Source organism: Pieris brassicae, chromosome 3 (assembly GCF_905147105.1).
Source record: "Pieris brassicae chromosome 3, ilPieBrab1.1, whole genome shotgun sequence".
Taxonomy (NCBI): domain Eukaryota; kingdom Metazoa; phylum Arthropoda; class Insecta; order Lepidoptera; family Pieridae; genus Pieris; species Pieris brassicae.
In genome coordinates this window covers 20167172-20194143 of record NC_059667.1, presented here as the reverse complement: position 1 = coordinate 20194143, position 26972 = coordinate 20167172, and the positions used below count along the sequence as shown (strand labels likewise).

At 31.6% G+C, this 26972-nt stretch overlaps 4 protein-coding genes across 6 annotated transcripts in view; 1 reads left to right on the top strand and 3 right to left on the bottom strand.

The window, feature by feature from the left end:
• The window catches only part of LOC123707215 (oxidative stress-induced growth inhibitor 1-like), a 32487-nt gene extending 12588 nt beyond the window's left edge, over positions 1 to 19899 (bottom strand). For 2 of the 3 annotated variants that reach the window (XM_045657080.1, XM_045657082.1), the window contains exon 1: positions 19680 to 19899. The gene's annotated coding sequence lies outside the window, so the exon portion shown is untranslated. Of the gene's footprint in view, positions 1 to 12688; positions 12762 to 19679 lie in introns of those variants that run through there. The other variant, XM_045657081.1, reaches the window with a different exon arrangement.
• Positions 19900 to 20307: 408 nt separating this feature from the next.
• On the top strand, positions 20308 to 21820 carry LOC123707524 (ubiquitin-conjugating enzyme E2 T-like). Its single transcript, XM_045657628.1, has 2 exons — positions 20308 to 20742; positions 20944 to 21820. Exons 1-2 carry the CDS (start codon positions 20490 to 20492, stop codon positions 21156 to 21158), a joined length of 468 nt encoding a protein of 155 aa, XP_045513584.1. The 5' UTR covers positions 20308 to 20489; the 3' UTR covers positions 21159 to 21820.
• Positions 21821 to 22248: 428 nt separating this feature from the next.
• Positions 22249 to 23551, bottom strand: LOC123707523 (kxDL motif-containing protein CG10681). Its single transcript, XM_045657627.1, has 3 exons — positions 23232 to 23551; positions 22885 to 23058; positions 22249 to 22523 (listed from the first exon to the last, which is right to left on the bottom strand). The coding sequence occupies exons 1-3, from the start codon at positions 23369 to 23371 to the stop codon at positions 22262 to 22264; spliced, it is 576 nt and encodes a 191-aa protein (XP_045513583.1). The 5' UTR covers positions 23372 to 23551; the 3' UTR covers positions 22249 to 22261.
• A 1980-nt stretch (positions 23552 to 25531) lies between these two features.
• LOC123707110 lies at positions 25532 to 26892 on the bottom strand. The gene has a single exon (XM_045656907.1). The coding sequence runs from the start codon at positions 26814 to 26816 to the stop codon at positions 25713 to 25715; it is 1104 nt and encodes a 367-aa protein (XP_045512863.1). The 5' UTR covers positions 26817 to 26892; the 3' UTR covers positions 25532 to 25712.
• Positions 26893 to 26972: the final 80 nt, after the last annotated feature.

Below are 26972 nucleotides of genomic sequence, written 5' to 3'. Positions count from 1 at the left end.
GCTCACAATGACTTGCAGTTTACGACAACTTGAACTAAAACAAGCATTCGTCGAATGTTTTGAGAATTGCTATCTTGATTTCTGTGAAACCGAGCTGTGTGAAAGATTGTGTATATTAATTTGAGCATTCATTCTCGTAAAACAAAATAGTATGTCAATTTCGTAAGATAATTACTAATTGTTTAATTTACAAGTGCAATATTTACTATCAAAGTTTTAATTTAATGGTTTAATACCTATATTGAGACTTTAAATCTTGCCTTCCGTACGTCAACGTACAGAAGTCACAGGTCCCGCTCGTTTAATTTGTCAATGGGTCTTAATTATATTCATAACGCACAAACATACGCAAAGCAATGACGTTTTAGAAGTTTGGTGTAATCTTTTAATTTTTATCTTCTTGATTAATTATCTTATCTTCTTTATTTATGTCATCAAATAGCACTTACGTAGATTTTTTCGTACAATAAATGGGTGTATGCATATGTTATGCTTATAAATAATAAAGCAATGGCGGTACAACCTTTTTAGGTCTGGCCCTCAGATTTCTGTATCTGTTTCATGATCATTTGTTAATCTAATAGGCAAATAGGTGATCAGCCTTCTGTACCTAACACACGCCATCGACTGTTTGGGTCTATGGCAAGCCGGTTTCCTCGCGATGTTTTCCTTCACCGTTCGAGCAAATGTTAAATGCGCACATAGAAAGAAAGTCAATTGGTGCACAGCCGGTGATCTTAAAATCCTACAAACCTACGATCTCAGGATGAGGGACACTTACTAAATTAACGATTACGATTAAAAGAAATACATAAGCGATAACGTAAAAATAAAACTACCGATTAGATCTAGACAAATAGTCATTTTGCGATTTGGACGTGTTCCAACAGACAAAAGTAACATGCTGGAAATGCTTAGGTGATTTCAGATGTTCCAAATATAAAAAATTCTCATGAGAAATGGGAAAACGGTGACTCATCTCTTTTATACTCTCAAACTTAAACAAAACTTAAAGATATATTACAAATTTAACTTGATCAAATTTAGAAATTCATCAATGTCGAGTGTTTTTGATACGCAACATCAATGATAACAATACTAACTTGTAAGGTGAAGGAAAATGTGTGGATATCAAGAAGAAAAGTCTACGGCTCGTGCCAGACACAGAACCCTGATCACCTACTTTCCTAGTAGATCAAACAAATGAACACGAAACGGGTAAAGAAATCGAAGGCCCAGTTTAGATTCAGAGAAAACGTTATTGTCACGTAAAATTGTCGTTAAAGTTAGCAAATGAATAGTTCGTATCCAAACCTGTCTCAAGATCTTAAGGGGCCAGGAAATTGTCTAATTCACATCTGTAAATAGGACAAATGTTTTTATATAGCTTAGCTTACAAGAAAATCGGCCCGTCTCCAACCCTAAAGATTTTGAGACAGGTTTGAATACGAGCTATTCTTATTTTATTTTATTTATGCACGCCCTATAGAAGCTATATGTTACTTTTTATAATTTACTAGCGGACCCGAAAGACGTTGGCCTGTCTTAACTATGAATATATAAAGTTTGCTATCGTAACTAAAGTCATTATAACTTAATATGGTGGTTAAGTATTCTTAAATTTTCTAATTTCCCGGGAAATTTTCTAAACATTAATAGGAACCTTCTCCTAACAATAAAAAAACACAACAAAAGAAGAATTCGCGAAATCGGCCCAGCCGTTAATGCGTGATGCCGGATTTACCGACAAATATTATTTTTTTGTATAGATCCTTTGATACAAATACCCCATAATTTTACATAGTACTTCAAGGTCTTGACTACTAATTCATTATAGATCTTGAATTTATTATTCAGTTTGTATTGCATAATAACAACATGGCGGTTTTTTACAAGGTCCATTATTACGTTATAAGGTAATTATATATCTGACGTAATGGATAACAACTCGAGTGCCTGGCTACATAAATTAGCCATACAGCAAATTCGATTCTCAATCAAAGAAAAATTTATAAAATATCGCGTAAACCGAATTTATAATTTAATTTTTCATCTGCATCACCTACACTTCCTTCGTTCCACAACGTTTTTTAAGGCAGTTTTTGCCGCGCACCACCACTATGTGGTACCAGCTGTCCACTAAACCACTAAAGTATTTCCGAACCAATTTGACTTCTCCTTCTTCTTTCCTTCAAGAAAAGAGCGTATCACTTCTTAAAAGGCCGGCAACGCAATCGCGAGACCCCTGTTTGAGAGTGTTCATGGGCGGCGGTATCAATTACTAGTGATCAAAGGAGGATCACATCCATTTGCTCTATGTAAAAAACTTTTCTAAATACGCCACAGTTTTAGCTACATGCTTAGTGTTTCAGTACTATGGATCAAATATACTGCGACGGTACTTACTAACACTGACGATTTTGTATGAAATTTGCTATTTGACATTGATTTTATATAATGTAATTTTATTCTCGAATATTCCTTCACGTGTAGTTAAGGACTTTTAACAAGTCAATTCCGTGACTCAATTTTTTATTAAGCCATTTATTACGGCGATTCACCATGACAACAACTAGTCGCTCAATTGACCGCAATGGAACCAATGGAGGTACCATCAGCAAATGCGTCATCTTTAAAAATTATTAAAGTTATGAACGGGACTAAATAGACGAAAATTAAAATAATCATATTAAATCCTAAGCAAATAGTATACTCCATCATTGTATTAGTCACTACAATAAATTTGAAAGTCATTTAAAGACCAGCAACGCATTTTTTCAAGCATAATTTTCGGACCTTACAATCAAATTAATAACAAGTTCCATTTTACTATACTAATATACTACTTTATAAATATATAGCATATAAATCTCTATATAGAGATATCGAACTAGAACCCAAGACTATACCTTGTATCATCCATATTCCAAATCAAGATGGAAGTAAATCAGTGATTTTTCTGCCATTCTCTTGTTACATATTACTTATTACGAAATAAATGATATGATAATGGTGTATTGACTGGAAAACAAGCGATTCACTTTTGCATAGCTCGGAGCGAAATCAAGATACATCCAGCTCAGCACGAGCTACAAAAGAATTGTTAACATAGAATTATAATCCAGAACTAGAGACCTTTCGGCTTCGCATTGAACATTTATTATTGAAAATATTACTAACGTACCCGACAGACGTTGTACAAATAAACACGTGCCGAACTAAAAAATTATTTCACGCCAAGAAAATGTCAGTAAAAGTTTTTTATATCCATAATATTTGCTTAGGTAGTAGAAACGGATTGGTACAAAAATGCATTATACCAACTGTATAGTGACGGCACGTACTTAATTATATTTATACGAAAACATGACAGAATAATAGAAAATATTGTATTAGAGAATCGTCAGAGAACTCATCATTGATGTTTTTTTTTAATGAGATTACTAAATAGACGTATGGGTGGATCCGTAGTGCTGCCCACTAAATCCCAATCTGCTCGCTATGGTCGAGAGGCACAGCAACAGTTTCCTTCAATCCGTGACCTCGTCAAGAGCGTTTGCTACGCTTCTGCCAACTTGCTCGCACCGAGCGTAATGTCTTGTTTTGTAATACGAGGCGACGAGTCCTAGCGGGAATCTTCATTTCTCGCGATAAGATTTTTTGCTTCGTAATGGAGTTTCGAAGAATTCTGGCTTTAACAGCATTAACAGCCTTTGTATCATGTTGATCTTTTTTTGTTTTCGACAGACTAAGAGTTGTTTTATCAGTTGATAGAACGTACGAACTATATACGAAAGAACTATGTACGATATATGAACATACGGCTGATACCAAGATTTGAAGTGTCTGGAATATGAGCGACGGCTCCATACCCACTTTGTTCAGGGCGATGACTGAAATCCTATTTTCTTTAACATCCCATTCTATATTGTAATTTGATAATGAACACGACAAAAAAAAAGTGAAATGGCGCAAAATCGAAAGAAGTTTTAAAAATAATATACGTGTTCCAAATTCAAAATAATTAAAAAGTTGAAGAAAAAAAAAAGTTTTTATGTATGTATTTATGGCCAGACTACTTACATATAAGAATGATATGTTATCATTAATAAGATATAATGAGAAAAACTCTACATGATCCGTCAATTTAGTGACTTATAATGATAATCAATTACGAAATAGATTATCAAGTCACTAAATTTTTAAAAAATCTTATTAGCTTAGTTTTATTAAAAGATAATAATTAAACATATATCTTGATTAGTTTGACATGTTACTAGATTTATACATGTTACTCATCGGAAGCACATAAAATACCATAACAGTAACTTAACACAAATTCGATAGAAATGTTCATTTACCATTCAGACTAATTATTTCTCAATAAAACTATACAAAAGCCCGTTCAATAAGCTAATCTACATTTTCAGGCATAGCCTAAATAAAAAATTTGACAATTTTAACTAATAATAATAATATGTATATATATTTTAATTAATAATATGATAAACTTGTATGAGACACAAGCCGAACCCGTCTTATAAAATAATTAATGAAACCAATGTTAAAATACTCCAAGCACTACTTACTGGAGGACAATTAAAATATTGTTTAACATTCAAATAAATCTTTAAACACAGCGTCCTGGTCAAGGGTAAACGTGCCTAGAATAATTCATTTATTCTAATCTTAGTGCTTTAATAATTTAAATTACTTTAACCAAGTATTGTGTGACAATGCTACGTGCAAAACCACAAATATGCAGTATATATAGTGCGAACATTCCCATGAATCACAACAAATTACAACCTCTTCCGAGGAGGAAAATAACTTCGAATAATGACGGTAGATTCGAAGCGTTTAGCGGGTAGCACAATAATTCAAACAATATCGGATACAGTAAGAGTTAATATAAAGGACCAACATTGAGGCCATTTTTATGTTATGCTAATTGTTAAGTATTTGTTATGAATTGTTGTTTGTAGTTAATAGTTTTGAATATAATTTTATTACGTATTTAATTGTATTGAACGTTGGCATGCCGTTTTCAAATAAATTTTATAAAACAATATTTTCAATTACATTTATCGGGCAGACTTTCCGGAAGATGAAAAACATCGCTCCCGCTTGAATTCCAGTATGACTGAGCTCTTGGATAACCTCAACTGGACATATGAAACATTATAGAAGATACTCAAATACCTCTAGACAACTTTGAGACAAACATTGACTGACGTGACTGAAATGATTGTTTGAAACTGTCAAGTACGTTATTGTATATACACCGTTCGATAAATTTATCAGTTCAAATATTGCACAATTAATTTACGACTTAGATAAGGAACGGGCCTTTCATTTATCTATGGTAACGTCGTCATCAGCGAATATAAATAAGCCATATAACAGAATCTTCATTAACTGCATGTAAAGAAATTTTCCAAAATCATTGTGATGAGGAAAATATATTTTTGTAATCCTAGATTCTTAACACAGCGGTAACATAAGTCGTTATTAGAGATATCTAAGAACCTATGATGAAATAGTCTTAAATTAACTGCGTCTAAAATATCTGTGAAAACAATTTCGTCTAATAATTTCGTATTCGTATTATCTATATTTGTTTAAGCAACGTACTTGGCGAGTGGCGATCAATATTCTCGGCCAAGGAGTTATTCAGGTATATGATACAGCCACAGCACGGCCATAGATTTTGTATACATTTAATAGTTTATATAAAAATCGTACTTTATTTATAACTCAATACGCCCACAGCTGCCGAAATTCATTTTTTTTACGTAAATTCATTTTTTTATATAAAATACAGGCCTTAAATAAAGGAAAATAAGCAGGTAAGAAGCAGGGAGGGAAACAAATGTTTCATGACCATTGTTTACTTACGTACGATGAAATGTAAATAAATAATCCTGGCATAACATGCTAAAACGATTATAACGTTTGTAACATTACTGTTACGAAAGGAAATTGGACGCTATCCAGAGTTATATCGCATCGTAACTAATTTTATGAAGTATAGAGCATTCATTTGAGTTCCCGACAGTTTTATATGATAGACAATTAGTGTTATACTATAAGTATCAGTAAGCTTATCTTTACATTTCTGATAACCGCGAGACCAGGCGATACCTGGTATAGTCTATTTCTGGAAGTTACACTACTTGTTCGTTGCCCAAAGGTAATATAATAAAAATGTGTTTATTCATTTTAAGTACATATGTATTACAATGTGTAAGATTTGGGAGCCCTTTTAAGTTAAAAAATACGAGTGTCAGGGTTCCCAGATCTTCCATAACAAACTTAATTATACATTCATATACTTATATACAAATATATTTAGATATAATTTTATTTCATCTTTTTTTTATTTATTTTTGTTTCTGATGTTGAAACTGTTATCAACACACTTGAGTGCATAGTGAGTGTGAGGGTGCAAGTGTGTGAGTGAGTAAGTGAGTCAGTGAGTGAATGAATAAAGTGCGTAACTACATACTAGGTCTCAGAAGAAGCTCTAACACTGTGTATGGCGTTCACATACAGTCCTTTAGTCATATTTTTAGATTTTAGTCAGTCTAATAGGTCAGTGTGCACAATAGGATTTTGGATAATAATATATACTAAAAAACAACGCAAGTAAGTCTTCGATCAGAAATTTAAGTAAATTTAGAAAAACAAAAGGCTGCTTACATACTTGACGCCCAAATCGTTGTAACGTATTAGGACCCAATCAATAAAATATGATATATTATTGTAATTTAAACGAAACTACTAGAACCTTCTTTAATTAACAGCATTGAGGGTAATTTTCAGAGTCGTAACTTAGTGATACGTATCACTCCTGTTTGTCAAATACGTTTTATATTATACGATACGTCGCAATATCGTTAATCGCTATCAGCTGTGGCTAATAGGTACCTGAACAGCAACCTTAAGTTATTCTAATATCCCAGGTGCAAATGCATTTGCGGATGCCATGACCTGGAGTTAACCCAGACCAGGGTATATTTATATAATACTTATTATTAGACATACATTTATCAGCTCCTAACTTGATTGCGATTTAAGTAATCAAACCTCAAGGCATCAGTCTTAAATGAGTTTTAGCTGTGATTAATTCTTAACGCCCTGCCAACATTAGTTAAGTACTCCGAACATTTAAAACGGCTAGACATTATTTTTAGCTGGCAACAATTGGAATATGTAGGCCACACGTGATTGATCTGTGTGTGACACTGTCTAAATATTATTTTTGTATATTTTGTCTATGAGACGGCATAATAACTGCCCAAAAACATAAAAATATGACTTTTTAAACTCATTTGAATAGTTATAACTGGCGTTACATTCATATTTCTTAAAAAGTCTTTTTATTCATCGACTTCGTCAAAATACTCTAGAAATGTATGTAGGAACCAATTTTTTATATTGTTTACGCAAAGGGCGGAACAGAATAACGCGGAAGTATATTAAATTTGTTTGCGAACTTAAAAACTTATTAAGGTCGAGCGATAATATTTAACAAAAAATAATTGATTACAAAGAAGTGAGATGATACAGTCGAATTGTTTTGTTTGACCTTATCATTTCTTGTGTAACAATCATAGTCGATACTAAGTGGTTAGTACTCCCGTATAAGATTTGACTTAAAAAACCAGTTGCAATACACAAGTATCTGTTTCATGATCACTTTCTTTTATAGAATGTGTGTTTTTATTCTAGAACACATAGGACGCATTTCCTCAGCGTAGTGTGGAACACGCTCTACCTGACACGGTCAACACTGCTTTTAGACTTTGACGTAAAACACTTGATAACAATACCTATGTACGACCTTTCAGAAGAAATAACACCAATAAAATAACCAAATATTTCAATTCTATTGTTGGCATAAAAGATAAATTTACAAATCCATATTCACGACAGTTAACTGAATTAAGCGTCTAATAAATAAGGATACACAGACCAATTGTATAAGAAGGATAAACTGTCAACGAAATACATAATATGCCTTAAAACGTAATAAAACTAATAAATTTATTATTTTCCATTTTGTTATAATCATTGACAAAGTAATGCTACAAAATACTGAAGTAAAAACTAGGCATTAGGTACATACACATCGCAAATGTGTAGTGATTTCAGATTTAGTGATGAGATTTCAAAGATTACTATCATAAGGTCTCTAAAAATAGTTTTTATATTTCTCATCACAGTTGTAACGTAACTAAATGTGAATTATAAAATTGAACATTATTCCGTTATTCGACCGGAATTACAATTTCAGCTCGAATACGATCGGTATGATATCGATTCATTTTTGGAGATTAAATGTACGTCTCACGAATTAATATGCTTCGAATTTCACGATAGTATTCATTAACAAAATAAATGATTCAGTACAGATGTTGACATTTTCCACATTACCAGAGGATGTGAGGAAATAATTAAAGTAGCGGGACGTCTGACCTTATTTAGCAGTAGTAACCATTTAGTTTTTCTTTAAAATATTAATTTGTCATGTGTTTAGTGCCAAATTTCACTTTTCTTCTTCTGTTTCACATATTTTGTTAATCTATGTGTTGGCTTTGTATATTGTATATTTATTCTAAGTGAGTTGTATATTGGATATGTGTAGCTGTAACATGACTTATTAATAAATAAATAAATAGTGAAAACGTAGCGTGTTTTCATGATTTTTTGATTTCTTTTTTTTCTCAGCTGTAACTGATTTTGGGGTCTAAGGATCTTAGGGCTAAATCTGACTCACGTACGTCAAGAATTTATTGTATTTTGAACGCGCTAATTTTATTTATTTCTTTACGAAAAACACAATCCAAAAAGAACCTTAAAAAATCACACCAAACAAAAAAACAAAGTCAAGAAATTAATAACGAAAAAACAAGCTAAAAAATAAAAACTAACAAATAGTAGAACTTTTCTCTTACTTAACTGTTATGTCTTAACTCTTTTTAGACGGTTAATCCTAGCTATGGGCACATGAAGTAACGGTGGACGATGTCACATTTTGACGTCCCTATAAGGCACATTGAAGCTAAGTTAGTACTGACGAATTACTGTCCTTGCCATGTAATAATTTTATTAAATACATCACAAGCGCGAATTCTGGGCGTACTATAAGCTCGTTGTAGCCCACAGAACCAAGAAAACAAAAGTTCGGCTGTATAAGTGAGTCTATCTTTCGATTATTTATTATCGATTGTATATCTTTCGCTGAGATCTGCCGGTTAATTCATCGAACAAGCAATTTAATAAGGATAATCTAGTGGCGACTTAAACATTATATTATGCGCCTAAAACCTGCCGAATTACGTCTACAATTTAAAAATAGCTGTACTATTAGGAAACTATGGATTTGGCAAGTCATTGCATTTTTTACCACTTCTTCTCGTCAATATTTATCTACTATGAGTACTAAATTTTTTATGAGGATTTTAAATGTAAGGTCCATACTACTACTACTTTTTGCTTTTTTTTATGTAATAGGAGGTAAACGGACAGGAGGCTCACCTGATGTCAATTGATACCGCCGCCCATGGAGAGAGTGAATGTGAGTACATTGCCAGAAGGCTCGCAAGTGTGTCGCCGGCCTTTCAAGAATTTGTACGCTCTTTTCATGAAGGACCCTAAGTCGAATTGCTTCGGAAATACTTCAGTGGGCAGCTGGTTCCACATAGTGGTGGTGCGCTGCAAAACTGCCTTAGAAAACGCTCATCGCTGTTCTTCATACGAATATTTTAAATATAATAACAATCCTTATATGTTTATTTTATTTTAATTAACACGCTTACACCATGATTATGAAGCATTTATGCCACACATTTTGTGTGGTAATGTTACGCGTGCTTTTGCATAGCTATTTTCAATCTTAAGGAAGTGTTTCCTACCATACTTATAAAAAAAGATAACCAACAATTTTATTATCCATATCTTTTATTAATAATTTATAAAATAAATACAAATCTAATAGAGATCTGTTCCCATTTTTAAATAAAACATTTCAAGCTTCTGAATCACCGTGATAAGTCGCTTCGTATCATTCGGTGTCAAACCAAGAGTTATCATTGCAACCAAGCGTGATTTGATAAGATATGGGTGTGGTTTCAGTCTACGTAATTCCTAATAACTAATCAATACTAATATTATAAAAGGGAAGGGATTCTTACACAAAGATCACTATTTTTAATATAATAAAAACAAGTGGCGCTACAACCATGGGTCTAGCCTCAGACTTTTGTATATCATTCGTGATATTTTTTTCTTAACGCAAGCAGGATGCTTGACTTTTTGGGCCTAAGGCATACCGGTTGTATCACGATGCTTTCCTTCACCTACTAGTGTTAAATATTCTTGCCGGGGTTCGAACCTCAGGGATGAAAACCGCACGGTCAAGCCACTAGGCCAACGCTGCGATTCTCTCAGTTATAAATAATTATCCAACCGTGCGATACAGGGAAAGGACACGACTTTTAATATAATGTACTCTTTTTATTGTAGGTTAAAATATTTTATAAGAGGTCGCGTATACGATACCCATCCTAAAATCATAATTATATTTTGTTAATATTTTTGTTCAATATAAAAAAAAATGTGGCAAATATTTGATAATAAATGATTTGTTACGATGGTAAATGGCATAAATATTATTTTCTGTTTTTTAAACACACACACAGCGATAGCTGTAATACTGGAACACGCCGGAAAAAAAATGTACGTATTAAAAATAATATATAAAATATTTGGTGCAGTGTTAGCCTTTGGTGTTTAGGGTATAAGCTACCCTGACATCGTACCTTTAAACCAAGAAAAAGCAATGGATTTTTCGATACTTGTGCACAAATATTGATCGCTCAGTGAAGGCAAACATCGTAAGGAAATGCATATATCCAAAAATAGACGACAATTGTGAAACACAGAAAAAAAAATCAAATAAACAGGTGTAAGACCAAGACCTATGTCTAGCCACTGGATTGATTGTATACAAATAATCCACATAGTAACCAGGCTGGGACACAGATAACGGTAAATGCCCGCTAAGTGGTATACAAAAAAATACACATCTTCATAATTATCTGTCATTTCCTATTCTAAATTTAAAAATCATTGTAGAGACAAGCCAAATTCCTAGAATCATATGTTTACACGTTGTAATTCACCACAATGCATTAATTAAAGTTTTGAAATTTTTCAGAATGAATTTATTTCCGATTCTAGTTAAAACGCTAAAGTGTTTGGGGCGCCATCACGGATTCACTAGACAATATATCCATTTAAATTATCTGTCATAATATCCTATTCTTAATTTAAAAAATCTATGTAGAGACAAGCCAAATTCCTAGAATCATATGTTTACACGTTGTAATTCACCACAATGCAATAATTAAAGTTTTGAAATCTTTCAGAATGAATTTATTTCCGATTCTAGTTAAAACGCTAAAGTGTTTGGGGCGCCATCACGGATTCACTAGACAATATATCCATTTAAATTATCTGTCATAATATCCTATTCTTAATTTAAAAAATCTATGTAGAGACAAGCCAAATTCCTAGAATAATATGTTTACACTTTGTAATTCATTCTAGAAACCACAATGCATTAATTAAAGTTTTTAAATTTTTCAGAATGAATTTATTTCCGATTCTAGTTAAAACGCTAAAGTGTTTGGGGCGCCATCACGGATTCACTAGACAATATATCCATTTAAATTATCTGTCATAATATCCTATTCTTAATTTAAAAAATCTATGTAGAGACAAGCCAAATTCCTAGAATAATATGTTTACACTTTGTAATTCATTCTAGAAACCACAATGCATTAATTAAAGTTTTTAAATTTTTCAGAATGAATTTATTTCCGATTCTAGTTAAAACGCTAAAGTGTTTGGGGCGCCATCACGGATTCACTAGACAATATATCCATTTAAATTATCTGTCATAATATCCTATTCTTAATTTAAAAAATCTATGTAGAGACAAGCCAAATTCCTAGAATAATATGTTTACACTTTGTAATTCATTCTAGAAACCACAATGCATTAATTAAAGTTTTTAAATTTTTCAGAATGAATTTATTTCCGATTCTAGTTAAAACGCTAAAGTGTTTGGGGCGCCATCACGGATTCACTAGACAATATATCCATTTAATTATCTGTCATAATATCCTATTCTTAATTTAAAAAATCTATGTAGAGACAAGCCAAATTCCTAGAATAATATGTTTACACTTTGTAATTCATTCTAGAAACCACAATGCATTAATTAAAGTTTTTAAATCTTTCAGAATGAATTTATTTCCGATTCTAGTTAAAACGCGAAAGCGTTTGGGGCGCCATCAAGGATTCACTAGATCAATTTAAATTAAATATTGTTGAATAGAGATTGAGAGTCTATAGAATTGATAGTTTTGTTCCGTTGTGAAAATGCGATCATTTTAATTCGCTAATGTCTTATTATTATTGGTTGAAAAATAATAATTAGTTATTTAAATGAGCTTCGAGTTTGATTGAATATAAAACATTTCGAATTAACATACAATATGTTCACATGCACTAGCACTCAATAAATAACTATCGCCAGGCTTAATTATAATTGACTATGTATACCAGAAATCGGTAATTATTAAACATTGACATTCATTAGTCACCATAAACATACCTGTGACTACCACTATTTGTTAATACGGAGCACGATATAAAGAAAGCACGTGTGCTCACGACCACGGTCGCGATCAGACTGAAATGTTTATAATTCATGAATTACTTATGACAGATATTTGAATTAAGAACTCGCGTGTTCCGTATACATGTTATACCTACATTTACCGGAATAATGCAATGCAATGCAATTCTAGGGTATACAAGTCATTATGAGTATGACATATAAAATATTCAGCAATGTTCTTGCTAATGCGATGACGAATCTAACAATAATAATGTTTAGTTCAAAGCAAAACTCCTATGAATACTAAATTTACAGTAAATATAAAATTATGTTATTCACTGAGAAAATTATACCAGACACTTTAGCATGTGCCTTGTAGTAGGTAGTCACAAATAAACTCGCGAAATGTTGTGTTAATAGTCGGGACTTAAAACGACTTTAACAGGATTTAAAAGCTTCTCATTGTAAAAATAACTAACATTTAAAGATTATTTTGTAATTATAAAATAATAAATACCTACCCACACAAAAGATCAATGACAAGATAGCGCGTTCAACAAAATAGAGTTATGATGTCATAGTAAATATTTTTTTATGATTAATTGATAAGATAATGATAAATTGATACTCCACCCCTATTAATCTATTAAAAAGAATGTTAAAACCCGTTTTAGTAAAGACGAAAATTATTACTTGTATGAAGCACGTCAAAACTTCAACGTGGTTATATATAAAATAAAACATAGTAACGAATTAGATATATTTATCAATAAAATAATTGTTTACAAATTAACTGGGAGCAGCTACCCCCACCCGAACCCCGCCCCTCGCGACGCCCTTGGCCAGCGTCGATTCTATATATTAAAATCGATTTTATAATCGAAATACAATTGATATATGTCGACGTCCTTCAAATACCGCTGACTCATATAATTATAGATTTAAGACGCATAAAAATGAAGTGCTACCATCTCTATTGCCGTCACTAGCTTAATTCAATTATAAATAATGATAATTACGATGTGTAGTACTCGCGTAAGTCAACTATACCGGTGTAAAACCTTAGTCCTGACAAACAATTTTGAAAATCTCCAAATTGACACGACTTTAAGAATTTCACTAAAGTTATAATATATACCTCGAAAACTAAGTGAAGTTCAGCTGAAAATTTAACATCAAAATTGATACCAATATGATAAAAAAGCGACGATTAAAAAAATATATATACATATAATACTTTTTTGTGAATACACAAGTAAAAATAAACTATCGGAGAAATATCAAAACTGGTTCTCAGATGCATTAATTCCTCACGCGTCCATACCAGTTTGTCATGACAGGAATTTTGGGGTTTTCATACACATTTTATAACTTTTATTAACTCAACAATTCAAGTGACTTTTATGGTTACATTTATTATTATTATTAACACTTGATTGCACGTAATATAAAAAGTAATCATAATTAAATTAAAAGGAGGAATTAAAATTAAACTGGCGGCCTTATGGCTTTCGAGCGATTTCTTTCAGGCAACTACTGTGAGAAGAGTAAAAAAAAAATGTATTAAATTAGATAAGGTAGACAAGAAGTGCAAAAATACATATTACACATAGTTGTATAGAGACAAAACTAAACAGGAACAAAAAAAAGGATACATGAAAAATAAAAAGTGCACATGAATCACGATAATTTAAGATCACGATAATTTAAAGTCACGATAATTTAAGATCAGTCTCACGTCAGTTAGTAGCTAGTAAGAAAGTTAGCGATACGATGTTTGTACAGAAGAAATTTAAAGGAAGATAGAGAAGGAGCTAAGCGAATAGGGACGGGAGGTGAATTCCATAGCCTAACTGCAGAGACCTTAAAGGATTCGCTAAGACAGGAGGACTTATGAGAAAGAATTTCAAGGATATCGTTTTATCGTTTTTCCGGAATTTAAAATGTTCGACGATTATTGTGAAATTGTAAATGCCGTATATTATAATTTAAATGTATCATAATCATGGATAAATCATCTACGATATAACAATAATATTGTCATTATAATAATATTGTAATTATTATTAGCGCGATTATTATTACGTGGAAACAATTATTTCCTTATAGTAAACTTGTTAAGTAATACGTTACAAATTATGAATAATACGACTGGATTATTTATAATTGTGTTTGACTGACATGTTGTTTAACACATTTGTTAAGTTAGCTTTAAGATTAGTAGATTTTTTACAATTAGCCGTTTGTCTGTTTAATGGAAATTAAGATACAGGTTAATGTAAGTCACGCCTGCGTAAAATATACTCATTTGCATTTGCTCTCAACAGCGCCATGTTGTTATAATCCGAAAACGAGGCGCAGACGCAGTGAGTGTGCAGAGTTCTTAGTGCCATCAAGAATTGAAGCGAAATGGGACGTTGGAGCCATTGGAACGTCAACCAGGACCCAGCCGGTTTTTTTGCTTTAATGGTCATATTAATAGATATTTTATATTTAATACAAAATGAATTACTTTAACTGTTGCCAACTGACAAATAAAAATTTTATATAATTTTGAGGGATTTCCTCATGTTCCCGTGGCATGCGTCACGTTTGACCTTTGGCTTTTGTGTAGGCCAGGAATAAAACCGCCTCCACGAGGTAACACGAACAAGGGATGGCTGAAACTCAAATATTGTATTATAATAGAAACTATTCATAAATATAAACATTAATTTCTTGTATTAGTTGTAAAGTCAACAATCATTTATTCATATACAATGTACACTGATGAACGTCGACTCTTTGTGTCTATGGCATACGGTTTCCTCGCAATATTCTCCTTGACCGTACGAGCCAGTGTTAACTGCGCACATAGACAGAAAAGTCTATTGGTGCACAGCCGGGGTTCGAATATACGATCTCAGGATTCTCAGGCCACTAGGCCAACACTAACATGTAATAATACTACTCGCTAGACATCATACTACCTTTTAATATTCATTTTACAATTTTTATTTGAGCGATGTTATACATAATAGGTTATTGTGATAGTATTTTTGCAAAACAGAATTCGAAAAAGTATGACCTTGAGCAGTCTTCCACATAAACATAATCGCAACAACTATTGCAAAATATTGTGCAATGCGCTGATAAGCCCTATTATTGGAGGGGGCAGTCCGAGAGTAATTGTCACATACTTGGTCAATTGTATTGGATTTTGACGTACGCGAGTCATACTTAGCGCTGTCTCATTTCTGAAACTCACAATTCTAACTAACGATCCTACTTGCCAACTTCTGCCGGGTACCGGGTTTATCGGAGGTAATTTTAGAGGTTATAGCCAAACAAATTCAAGACCATGTCATACGTTGAATAATAATTAAAATAAATAAATGGCGCTACAACCTTTTTTTTAGGTCTGGGCCTCAGATTTCTGTATCTGTTTCATGATTGTTTGTGAATTGAATAGGCAAGTAGGTGATCAGCCTTCTGTGCCTGACACACACCGTCGACTTTTTGGGTCTAAGGCAAGCCGGTTTCCTCACGATGTTTTTCTTCACCGTTCGAGCTAATGTTAAATGCACACGTAGAAAGAAAATCCATTGGTGCACAGCCGGAGATCGAACCTACGACCTCAGCGATGAGAGTCGCACGTTGAAGACGCTCATATGAATAATAATTAGTCTTGCTAATAATGGTATTGAAAAAACGATAGATTTTCGAATTGGTAATTTGTTTTACATTCTAAGCAAAAATTAAAAAATCCTGTCCGGTTGATTAGTTTGGTTTAAACGAACTGGATTATCAAAGCAACTTTAGCTTTTAACACGAACCCCTGTTTAGATATATATACAGAACTCTTTATATATATCAGTTCCTTCTACCAGCGATAACTTACGGGTCTGCTACTTCGTCTCTTAGTTCAAGCCTACTACACATACTACGTGTCGTAGCTCAACGAGTTATGGAGAGGGCTATGCTCAGTGTTTCCCTACGCGATCGAATTAGAAATGAAGAGATCCGTAGAAGAATTAAAGTCACTGATACAGCAAAAGGGCGTTTAAGCTTAAATGGCAATGAGCCCGAATAACGGATGGCGGATTGGACAAAAAAGTCCTGGAATAGGGGCCGAGGACCAGTCAGCGAAGCGTTAGACGGCTGCCCACTAGAACAGATGACCTGGTGAGAGTGGAGGGAAGGCGTTGGATGCATAGCGCGAGGGAGCGGTCGTGCTGGAAATTAGGGGAAAGGCTTATGTTCAGTAGTAGACGTCAACAGGCTGAAACGACGATTTTAAAGTTACAATTTAATAAAATACCAACAAAACAAAAAATTGTCAATCGAGTTCGTTGCAAACGCAAGTATTTATCCTATGCGGACACTTAAATATCATTTCAGCTTCAATCCCATCAGGAAGCCTTTACTCTATTTTTTATCTCGTACGACCTCGAAGGGCCTGAACCTTGAAGGACTTGGAATTTATCCAACATAGTTAAAACGTATATGCGACAACATTTACGCCTTAATATTTATAACGTTATCTAGGTGATATAGTGAACTGTGGCGAAGGGTTTGGTCTGTATCTGTTATTCGGCAATGACCAGTCTCTATTATTGGAATGGAAACCTTAAACTTGAGTTACGGAGTATTATGTTAAATGAAGCTTCCTAGTGTGTTGAAAATAAATCTAAATAAATCTCTTTACAGAAGGATCTGCTTAAGGCCAGTAATGGCGTGAAATCATTCGACAGGGACGTGTGCTCATAATGAAAGTACTTATTTTACACCTTTCTGACATACTATTATGAAATCACCTTTAATCTACTAGATCTTCTAGAAAATCTAGCATCTAGATAGTAGACTAAACTGTAGCTTCTATAATATCTCTTAAAGTTAGGCCATCTGAAATAGCATATATGAGGAATTGGTTTCAGTCACATCTAATTCCACTTATTAACTGCAATCAATCTTAATACATTATTCCCAGACATGAGTCATGTATTATTTTTAAATGATACAATTTGAATGTACTTTTAACAGCAACATCGGGCTTCGGAACTTATACCATGTGTTTGAAAGCTCTAATGAATTCTTATTTCATTCCTTGTAAAATAACATAAAACTAAAAATATTGTAAAATTTGACTGACTAAGAATATGTTGAAATAATGCTGTCTCAAATAAACAATAGTTTGGTTATTCCAAGCGTATTTTTTCTGTCTCTATGTCTTGTGTGTCTACAATTTAAACTGTTATTAAATGATATATTTTGTCACATGTTTGTTTTTGTTAAATAAACAGACTTTATGATGTTGAATCAGAATCTCTATGAATATTACAGCTTGGGTCTGGCTGGTATTTGAGACATTATTAGAATGTAATAAAGCATAAGTTTTGGCTATACTATTAAAGTATAACCAAAACGTGTATAGTAAGCATTCTATTGTAAAATGGACAGCCACTACCAAGAATTGGTTCTATTAATACATACAAGGAAGTCTCATATGTTTAGTAAATATGGGTTTATGTTTACCTTGTAAGAAATGCCATGTTTTAAATTATACCACAAGTTTATTTTTATGTGAAAAAGCTAATGTATGAACAGCTTCTTTCCGCACTTTATAAAACAGAGAAAAAGGTTTTTATTAATTTTGAGGCTATTCGAACCTTATGTTATAGTTATGAATAAGAGGTAAAGTTGTAGACATACAACAATTATTTTTGAATTTGATAGATACAACTGACACAATTCTTTAATCAGACACAGATAGATACTAAAATGATTACTATTTACGCTCCACTGTCAAATAACTTTTCCTTCAATTAATGCATATAAAATTTCATAATAAAGAATATTTAATATTCCCAAGTCAGAACAATTATATTTGTTTAAACCATTGTTTATGGATATTGTAAGTGATGTTTTCAAAATACATCATATAAGAATTATAGCATACATTTCTCTGTAACACATTGGATTTTTATAGAGTACATATGTATATACATATTTATTTTAAAATATTCCTGAGGTATTGGTGCATACACAAAGAATTATTAATTATCTCTTGTTGTGAAGGGCATTAAGTAAGCACTGTGAGTTTTAACTGAAACAATTGATTTATATTTCCATTTTTTGAACCTACAATGTGTATTGATTTTCAAGTCCCTGTTCAATCAAGCTACAAATGTACAATACCAGAGACCATGAAAATACATATTTTATATATTAAACTCACCATATTTGAAGATATAATTACAAATTAATGCACTCATTATAAGATATCCATATAAATGCAGTACACATTTCATTATTAATTTTAAAAAAAACAATAGTTTACAGTTTATCTGAAACTAACATATTTACTTGTATTTGCATTATTAATTTTAAAAAAATAGTTTTCAGTTTATCTGAAAGTAACATATTTACTTGCATTTGTATTATTACTCCATAAAATTCAGGTAAGTTTAAGATTTTACAGCATAGAATTTAACTTGAAAAGTATGTTTACAGCAACATCAAAATAGACTAATCCTCAGTGATAAGTAGTCAATACCTAGTTTAATAATTTCATTGACCATTTACATAAAGACAATGCAAAATATCAATGAATTAATTGATACTATTGTAAAATTAAGTTGGAAGAGCTTACCTTGCTAGTAATACGGAAATATTGGATATTATAGGAGCAATTTTTACATTCGAGGAAGTGATTGACACAACCGGCATACGACCTTTCAGAATATCGCTCGATAACTAGGTCGTACTTTCTTACATAAAACGGTCTAGATGACTTATGAAGACTAAACAGAAATAAAATCGATAAAACTAAGCCTCATATCCATATAATACTGAGTGACACAATTTAAGTTTCTATTCGCTATACAAGTCGTTATTGATTTAATAGAAAGTCTATAATATTCATATTTCATATTTAGAATTTTTTAAATATATATTTATGCATATACATTTGTAATTTAAGTAAAAATATATTTATTATACTTACCGAATCGAAGGCTTGTTACCTAAACAGGCGGATCTTGTTGTCTTGCTAAATGTTATTAATAACTTCACAACTCTACTTAAATGAAATAATAAAATTTAAAAGTGAACTTAATTTTTTTTAATTTCTCTTAGTAATAATTCGAAATATACTTAATTAAATTACCGCAAGCGTTTATTAGAAATAGTTATTTAGTAAATATCGTGGTACACCGCCGCTTAAATTACCTATACTAAAAGTAAAAATGTCAAATATCTAAATTCAAAACTTCAATCGAACTGTTGAGACATGAGTGTTGACAGTTGTAATTATATTAGATTGAAAGTGTCAATGTTATACACGTTTAATATGGAATTAAGTAAGATCAAAATCTTAGCGAAATAAACAACAGCAACGTGTTATGCAAAGTTAAAAAGTGAATTACACCTTACTAAATGTCTCTACCCTTTAAAGTCGGTTAAAACAATTAATAACATTTTAAAATATTCTAATAGTATATTTGATTAAGAATCCTTCTCTGTATTCTTAACAACCTGTGTCGTGCGTTAATGTCTCTAGTCTCTACATGGTAGATGTGGTTATATGTATTTAGTCTGTGGGTGTGTATAATATGCTGTATGTAATAATAAATAAATTTCTTCACTCTACATGTGTATTTGAATCTATCAATCAACAAAATTGATACTATATCACTACATAAAATTTTGATAAATTGTAACTTTTCGGTAGGCTGTATATCATATACGTATAAGTTATTAACTCTATAAATCAAAATACGTTATCTGAATTGAATATCAACAAACATTTACTACAATGTCAAGTGCCAAATCTGTGCGTTTAACCCGCGAAATGAAAAGTTTTTGGAACAAACCCCCTTGGGGAATTACATGTCGTCCAGAGAAAGAAGATGTTCTCGATGTCTTGCTGATAAAAATGTGTGGGCCTAGGGGCTCTCCTTATGAATCTGGACAGTTTAAATTAGTAATAAATGTTCCAGACCGGTATCCTTTTGAACCACCTCAAGTAAAGTTTGTGACACCAGTTTATCATCCAAATATTGATGCAGGTAAATAAAGTTTGTCACTTCTTATAATGTATCAAGACAAGACTTCTGACATAGTCTTGTGTTGCATATTATTGTATAATTATTAAGATTTGAGTATTTACAGTAACAAATCATTAAATAAACTGCTTAAATTTGACTTTTTTAAAATAAAAAATATAATTCCATGGAATATGTTACAAAATAGAAATATTAATATTTCAGTTGGAAGGATATGTATGAACATGCTGAAAATGCCGCCTAAGGGATCTTGGTTACCTACAATTACCATAGAAACACTCTTAATATCAATTCAAACACTACTTGCTAACCCAAATCCTGATGACCCTTTGGTAACAGAAATAGCTATGGAGTATAAATATAATATTGATTTATTTCATGAAAATGCTAAAAAACATACTAAAGCATATGCTGTGTAAATTTTCTTTGATAATACTTTATTAAATAGGAGTAGTTAATAGTGTAACTGTTTAGATCAAGTTAAATATGTAATAATTACTTAATTACATTACATTATTATACTCAGATCATATGATTAACAGACTACATTAGTGGACTGCATACTCATAGAAAAAATATTGTAATGTTAAATATGATCAAACTTGTACTTTGCCTTATGGAATGTCTATGATTAAGTTTTATGTTTGGTATTCTGATTTAAATGAAAAGACTGAAATTTAATGTTACAAGTCTAGTCTTTTAGGCATGGTACCTACACTAATACAATATCCTAAGTTTTCTTTTTATTAAAAAAAAACTTATATTGTGCTGGTATTGGCTTTTTATTCTCAAAAGGGTTCTTTAGTTGAAGCTAAATAAAGCTATTTTTGGTAACTATTTACAATCCTTCAAAAATAGGATTTATTATTAATGAATATTTTTAATTAAAAAGTAACAGAAATGGTAACAAACAAAGTCTTATAATAATATTATTCATTTTCATCAGACAAGCATAGCTTGGTCCATTCCCTACTAGATCATATTAATAAACTGGAAGGCTTACAGTTACATATACTAAGGGGCAAACTGTGACTTCAATTTGTCAAAAACCAACACAATTTTAATATACTGAAGACAAACTTAGCTTTGAGAAAAATTCTCTTTTGGTCTCACAATGCAGATCTATACAGGTATAATATATTTGATACAACTTACTTGCAGATTATTTGGGTTGGGCGAAAAAATCGGGTACCTAAGTATATTTAGGTATTTTAAGGTCAACTTTAGTTTATTAAATGAAATTTAAGTGTCTGACAAAGTCTGTTTATGAATAGTCACGTAAATTAATGTGTGAAGAGAATTATTGATGAATTCTTAAAACTGGTACACACGGCCAAACAAAACAAAGTTGTCAGCAAAAAAGATAAGAACATTTTTTTACTTCAATATAGTTTTTTTTTTCAGTTACTTAAATTTCATACTATTGACATTTCATGTTATATTCTGAGTCAGACATAAAGGTACAAGCAGCAAGCTTAATTTACCATTTAACAAAGTTATTAAATCACAGTTAATATTACATTCAACCAGTGTCAGTACTACTATCATCTCCAGAGCTTGCGCTTTCTGTTTCAGATGAACTGCTGCTTTTTTTTTTTACATTGACATTTTTATCTACATTTTCCTTTTTGTCTGTAGGTCTTAAAGTTTCTGTTGAAACTGTGGTCACCATTTTAGATGCTATTTTTGATTCTGAAGGTTTCATTTCTTCTTCTTCATCAAGTGGCTTTATATAACCAGCAGCTGATGCTACAGCGACTTTATAGGCTTCAGGATACTGAGTGCTGGAACAGAGAGGGTATGGTGAAAATATTTGAAATCTTGAGATAGTTACATATTTAGGATTAAAATATTGCATTCTACACTAAGAGCAATGTAAACACATCATCATAATTTTTTTTATCCTTTATAATTCATAGTGAATGTGGACAAATAATAAGTGAATAATACTGAATGCTACTTCTCACACTAGGGAACCACTAGAAATCACTAATCCTACTCAATGAATCATCATTGAAATTTTACAATAACCTTTTTATTTTATTAAATAATCTTTAAGTGACTAAGATTAAAAGCTAAAGTTCTGCATATTTAACATGAAAACACTGTTACCAACAAATTAATTAATACCACCATTAAATTTACCTTAACTTTGTTTTAATAGCCCTTATTTTTTTAAATATATAATTTAAATCCCTTTTCATATCTAACAGTAGTTGTGTATGCTTCTTAAACTCTACAGATGCAGCTCGAAGGCGACTTGCTGAGAGTTGGTTGCAATTAGTTAACATTTCGGTTGTTTTTTCAAATCTCTGTAACCTGAAATTGTTTTGTATTACACAATTTCAGCAGCCAGTACCAGCAATTTATACACTTATATCAACATAACCATTTAAACTATTACATGAACATTCATAGAATAGAGTACATAGTTTTAAACTATGCCGTTATTATTTACTTGTGGAAATCAATATCCTAAGTTACTAACTTACATAGTTTTCTGTGCTCGTATTATCACTTCGACATCAGACTGATCAACCATACCCGCTAATCCCTGAACAAATACTTCTGGTGCTGAATAGTTTTGAAAGCATTCTATAGAGAAGTCACTTTCAGGAGTGTCGTTGGCCATTTTATTGATATAATTTTAACCAAGCCTTTAAATATTTAAGTCAAATCACACTGCGAAAAAAATACGAGGATAACTATAATCAAATTTTCTAATTATTATTATTAAGCTAATTACAAGATACACAGAAATATTTTTGTGAGTGCGAGCTCCGACTCCAGACTCCCAACAACAATTGACAATTTGTCAACTATCACTGTCAAATGTTAACATAATAATTGTTTCTTGTATGGAATTGGTAACGTCACAATGATGCTTATTCTTAAACAGACATGCAAATAGATTTATCTTGGGGTAGAGTATAAGAAGAGAAGTATAGACCTGATTTAAGACTAGATATACACCATATTTAAGAAGATTGCGCTTCTTATTTGAAATGAAATTGTAATCTATGTAACAAATTGAATTGCGTTTATGTGGACCTGACACATATCTAGATGGACTGTGAAGACTTGAAGTAGTATGTAGACTTGAAATATAAATATAGCAATAATTTATAACAACAAGGAAATTTTTAACTTTTTTTCAAAACAGTCTTATAAGTTTTGATATTACAAATTAATTATTATTAAATATGCATATTGCAATCGTAGGGAGTGTTTTAAGTTTATATTTAATAAGAGACAATAAGACAGTCATACCTTATTCGGTGTAAAATATTCGGATGTATGTTTGCAAAATTGCTTGTAGCCAGACCTAAAAACTTATTTTCATAAAACGAGAACTGATTTCATTAAACTTAATAATTAGTTGGCATTCACAGTTTCTACCCAAAATGCATACTTCTCAAGTCATTATCCGATTGCTGACGTCTGTTGAAATTATCGCCATTGGACGATTCTAGTATTCGTAAAACTAGAATACGAATAAATGGCATTAGCGGATGTAATGGGCTATCATAAAATAGATTGACGACGTCATGACCATTGAAAATTGGAATCGGTTTTACAGAAGATCCCTGCTGATTAAAGAACTGATAAAGCGGGTTTTCATATCTTTTTCCAGTAAAAATATGTAAACCAGGCAAGAACTTAAAAAAAAAACCACTGAATTTCAAATAACAACTTATTTATAAAGTTGATTTTTTTATTCAAAACCATGCTTATGATATTTTCTCATCTTATAAAACGCTAAATAAACCCATTTTGGTACAACAATTTCGTATGCATTTCTATTTTTATGAGGATAAATATTCATATTACTATTTTCACCAAGTAACATGTCAAGTATGACTCGTTTCAATTCGGAATCTTTCATTTCGTTTTCTTTATACATTTCTTTTAGCTTTTTGAACTCCCACCTTGGTTTGAGAGTCAGGTAAGGCAATGGTTTTTTAGGTGGGATATTTTTTACGTATTTAAATATTCTAGCAACTACCTCATCTTTAAATTCATTGTAATATTTTGTTATTTCTTTTGGCGAAAACGGTATTCGAGACCGTTTAAGTTTCAAAATTTCATTGCTACCAACATTGGCTAAATCTAAAAGTTCATAAATTATATTTTCTAATAGATTTTTAGAACGTTTTCGCTTATATTTTTGTGATTGAAATAATCGTTTAGTTTCCGTAGGGTTCATCACCACAACGAGAACTTCATTACTTCTTATTTTGTTATTTATATAATTTTCTTCTCCATTTTGAAGACTGAATATCTTTAGATCTTCCAATATTTGTTTATTTACATCATCGACAACGTTATCAATATCTTTTTTATTACCACAACGTTCTGAACTACGACATACACATCTACCAAATCTGTCGCACATTTCAACATCTCCTCTACTCTCCACTCCATTAACATGTCCATTATTATTTAAAACTGTAAGATCTTCCAATACATCATCGAATTTATCATAAGATTTGTGTTTAGGATTCTGTAATTGACGGCCAATATTCTCTTTCTGAGACGATACTTCGTTTATTATGTTCCCGATTCTAGTTTTAAAGTTATTAAAAGAATAGCTTTTACTTGAAGGAAGATTTAAAAAATAATTAACGAACAATATTATTACACTTCTTTTCATTTTTTACATCAGAAACAAAATTGGTTTAAAAAATAATATTTACTGAAATATGAATAGATTTTCAATTATTTTTTATTACTCTAATTATAATTAGTTTTGCGTTAGTTTATGTTAGAGCACATAAAAAAAATGCACACGGAAATATTCTTAATATTTTATCCCTACAATTATAAACAACGGTAGGATATCTTAGAAAGACCTTTACCATTTTAAAGTAGAGTGGTTACTATGAAAAGAATGAATAGGCTTCTCTAAATATATATATAAATATATATTTTATTATTTACAAGACACAACAATTTATTCTTTAATATGGATCCTAATTTAACTGGGCTAGGCCTTGTATATCTAAAACAAATGGAACTCCATAGTGCCTTATGTCTGAGCCCAAACTCCTCCTCCACACGAATTTTAACAATTTCTTCGGTCCTGGTTTGTTCAGCAACCGTATTTTTTGTTGTGATGTTAATGGTAGGATTCTTTTCATCACTGAGCGCTTTCTAGACCGTAATCGCTTTTCCTTTTTCTTTTTTACCACCTCCAAGTACATCCAATCTGGCATAAATACGTCATAGGAAACTTCAGCATTTTTGTTTGGGACGATTTTTATTTTTAGAATATCATCTAATAAAACTTGGAAAATTTGTTTTTTTAAAGATTTATCTGACATTTTGAAATGTCTATATCTATCTCGGATAGCTTGAATTCCTTTCCTTACTTCCCTAGGTAAGTATTTTACTACCGACAAACCTGTTCTATATTTAATAAAACCCATGAGTGTTTTTCTAACTTGATCCATGGCTGATCTGTAGTATTCATATATGTCTTCTGGTTTAAGGGCACCTCGAGTTGATAGTTTATGGTCTTGTTCATTTTCAGATTTAGATATTTCATTAAGTTCTGAAAGAACAGCTTTTAGAAGATTTTGATCGTCAGTATCCCGTTCTTCACTAGCCATGTTAAAATCTTCTGTGAACGAATCACTCCCCTTTTTCTTATGTTTGTACAATTTATTGCAACCGGGACCACAGCGCAGTAAATCATAAGTTTCATTACTTTGGTCACGTTTATCAATCTGGTGATCAATATTACGAATAACATCTTCAACATCGTTTGTCACTTCAAAAACATCTTGTGCATTACAATGTAAGCTTGATCTTCCGCACGAGCAGCCAGTTTTCTTACATATTCGTGCAATAATTGGATCATTTGCATCACGTAAATAAGTGCGTTGTGTTAAAAAATTTCGTGAAACTGGAACTTCAATCTTCCTTCTTTCTATTATTTTCGGATTATTTAAATCATTTATTACTTCTGAAATCTCAAATATTAATTTAGATTTTGGGTCTTTTTGTAGGCTAGTATCTAATAATGTGCTTAACATAATAAGTACAAGCAACATATTATGGTTCTTTAAGTTCATTTTTGGAACTGAACCCTACATAACGTGGGCTGTAACTCAACAACAAAGTTTTCACTTTCCCTGAGTGACTACATACATAATTGATTTTTAATCAAATATGTAATTTAGCGTGAAATAGGACCAAATGTAATTAATTCACGATTATTTCGGGTAGCG

Bases quoted from the DNA above. Each gene is read 5' to 3' on its own strand.
- LOC123707524 (XM_045657628.1), top strand. From the start codon at position 20,490: ATGTCAAGTGCCAAATCTGTGCGTTTAACCCGCGAAATGAAAAGTTTT. The intron at 20,743-20,943 runs GTAAATAAAGTT...TTAATATTTCAG, and splicing joins TCATCCAAATATTGATGCAG to TTGGAAGGATATGTATGAAC.
- LOC123707110 (XM_045656907.1), bottom strand. From the start codon at position 26,816: ATGAACTTAAAGAACCATAATATGTTGCTTGTACTTATTATGTTAAGC.
- LOC123707523 (XM_045657627.1), bottom strand. From the start codon at position 23,371: ATGGCCAACGACACTCCTGAAAGTGACTTCTCTATAGAATGCTTTCAA. The intron at 23,059-23,231 runs GTAAGTTAGTAA...AAACAATTTCAG, and splicing joins ATACGAGCACAGAAAACTAT to GTTACAGAGATTTGAAAAAA. The intron at 22,524-22,884 runs GTAAATTTAATG...TCTCTGTTCCAG, and splicing joins GCTATTAAAACAAAGTTAAG to CACTCAGTATCCTGAAGCCT.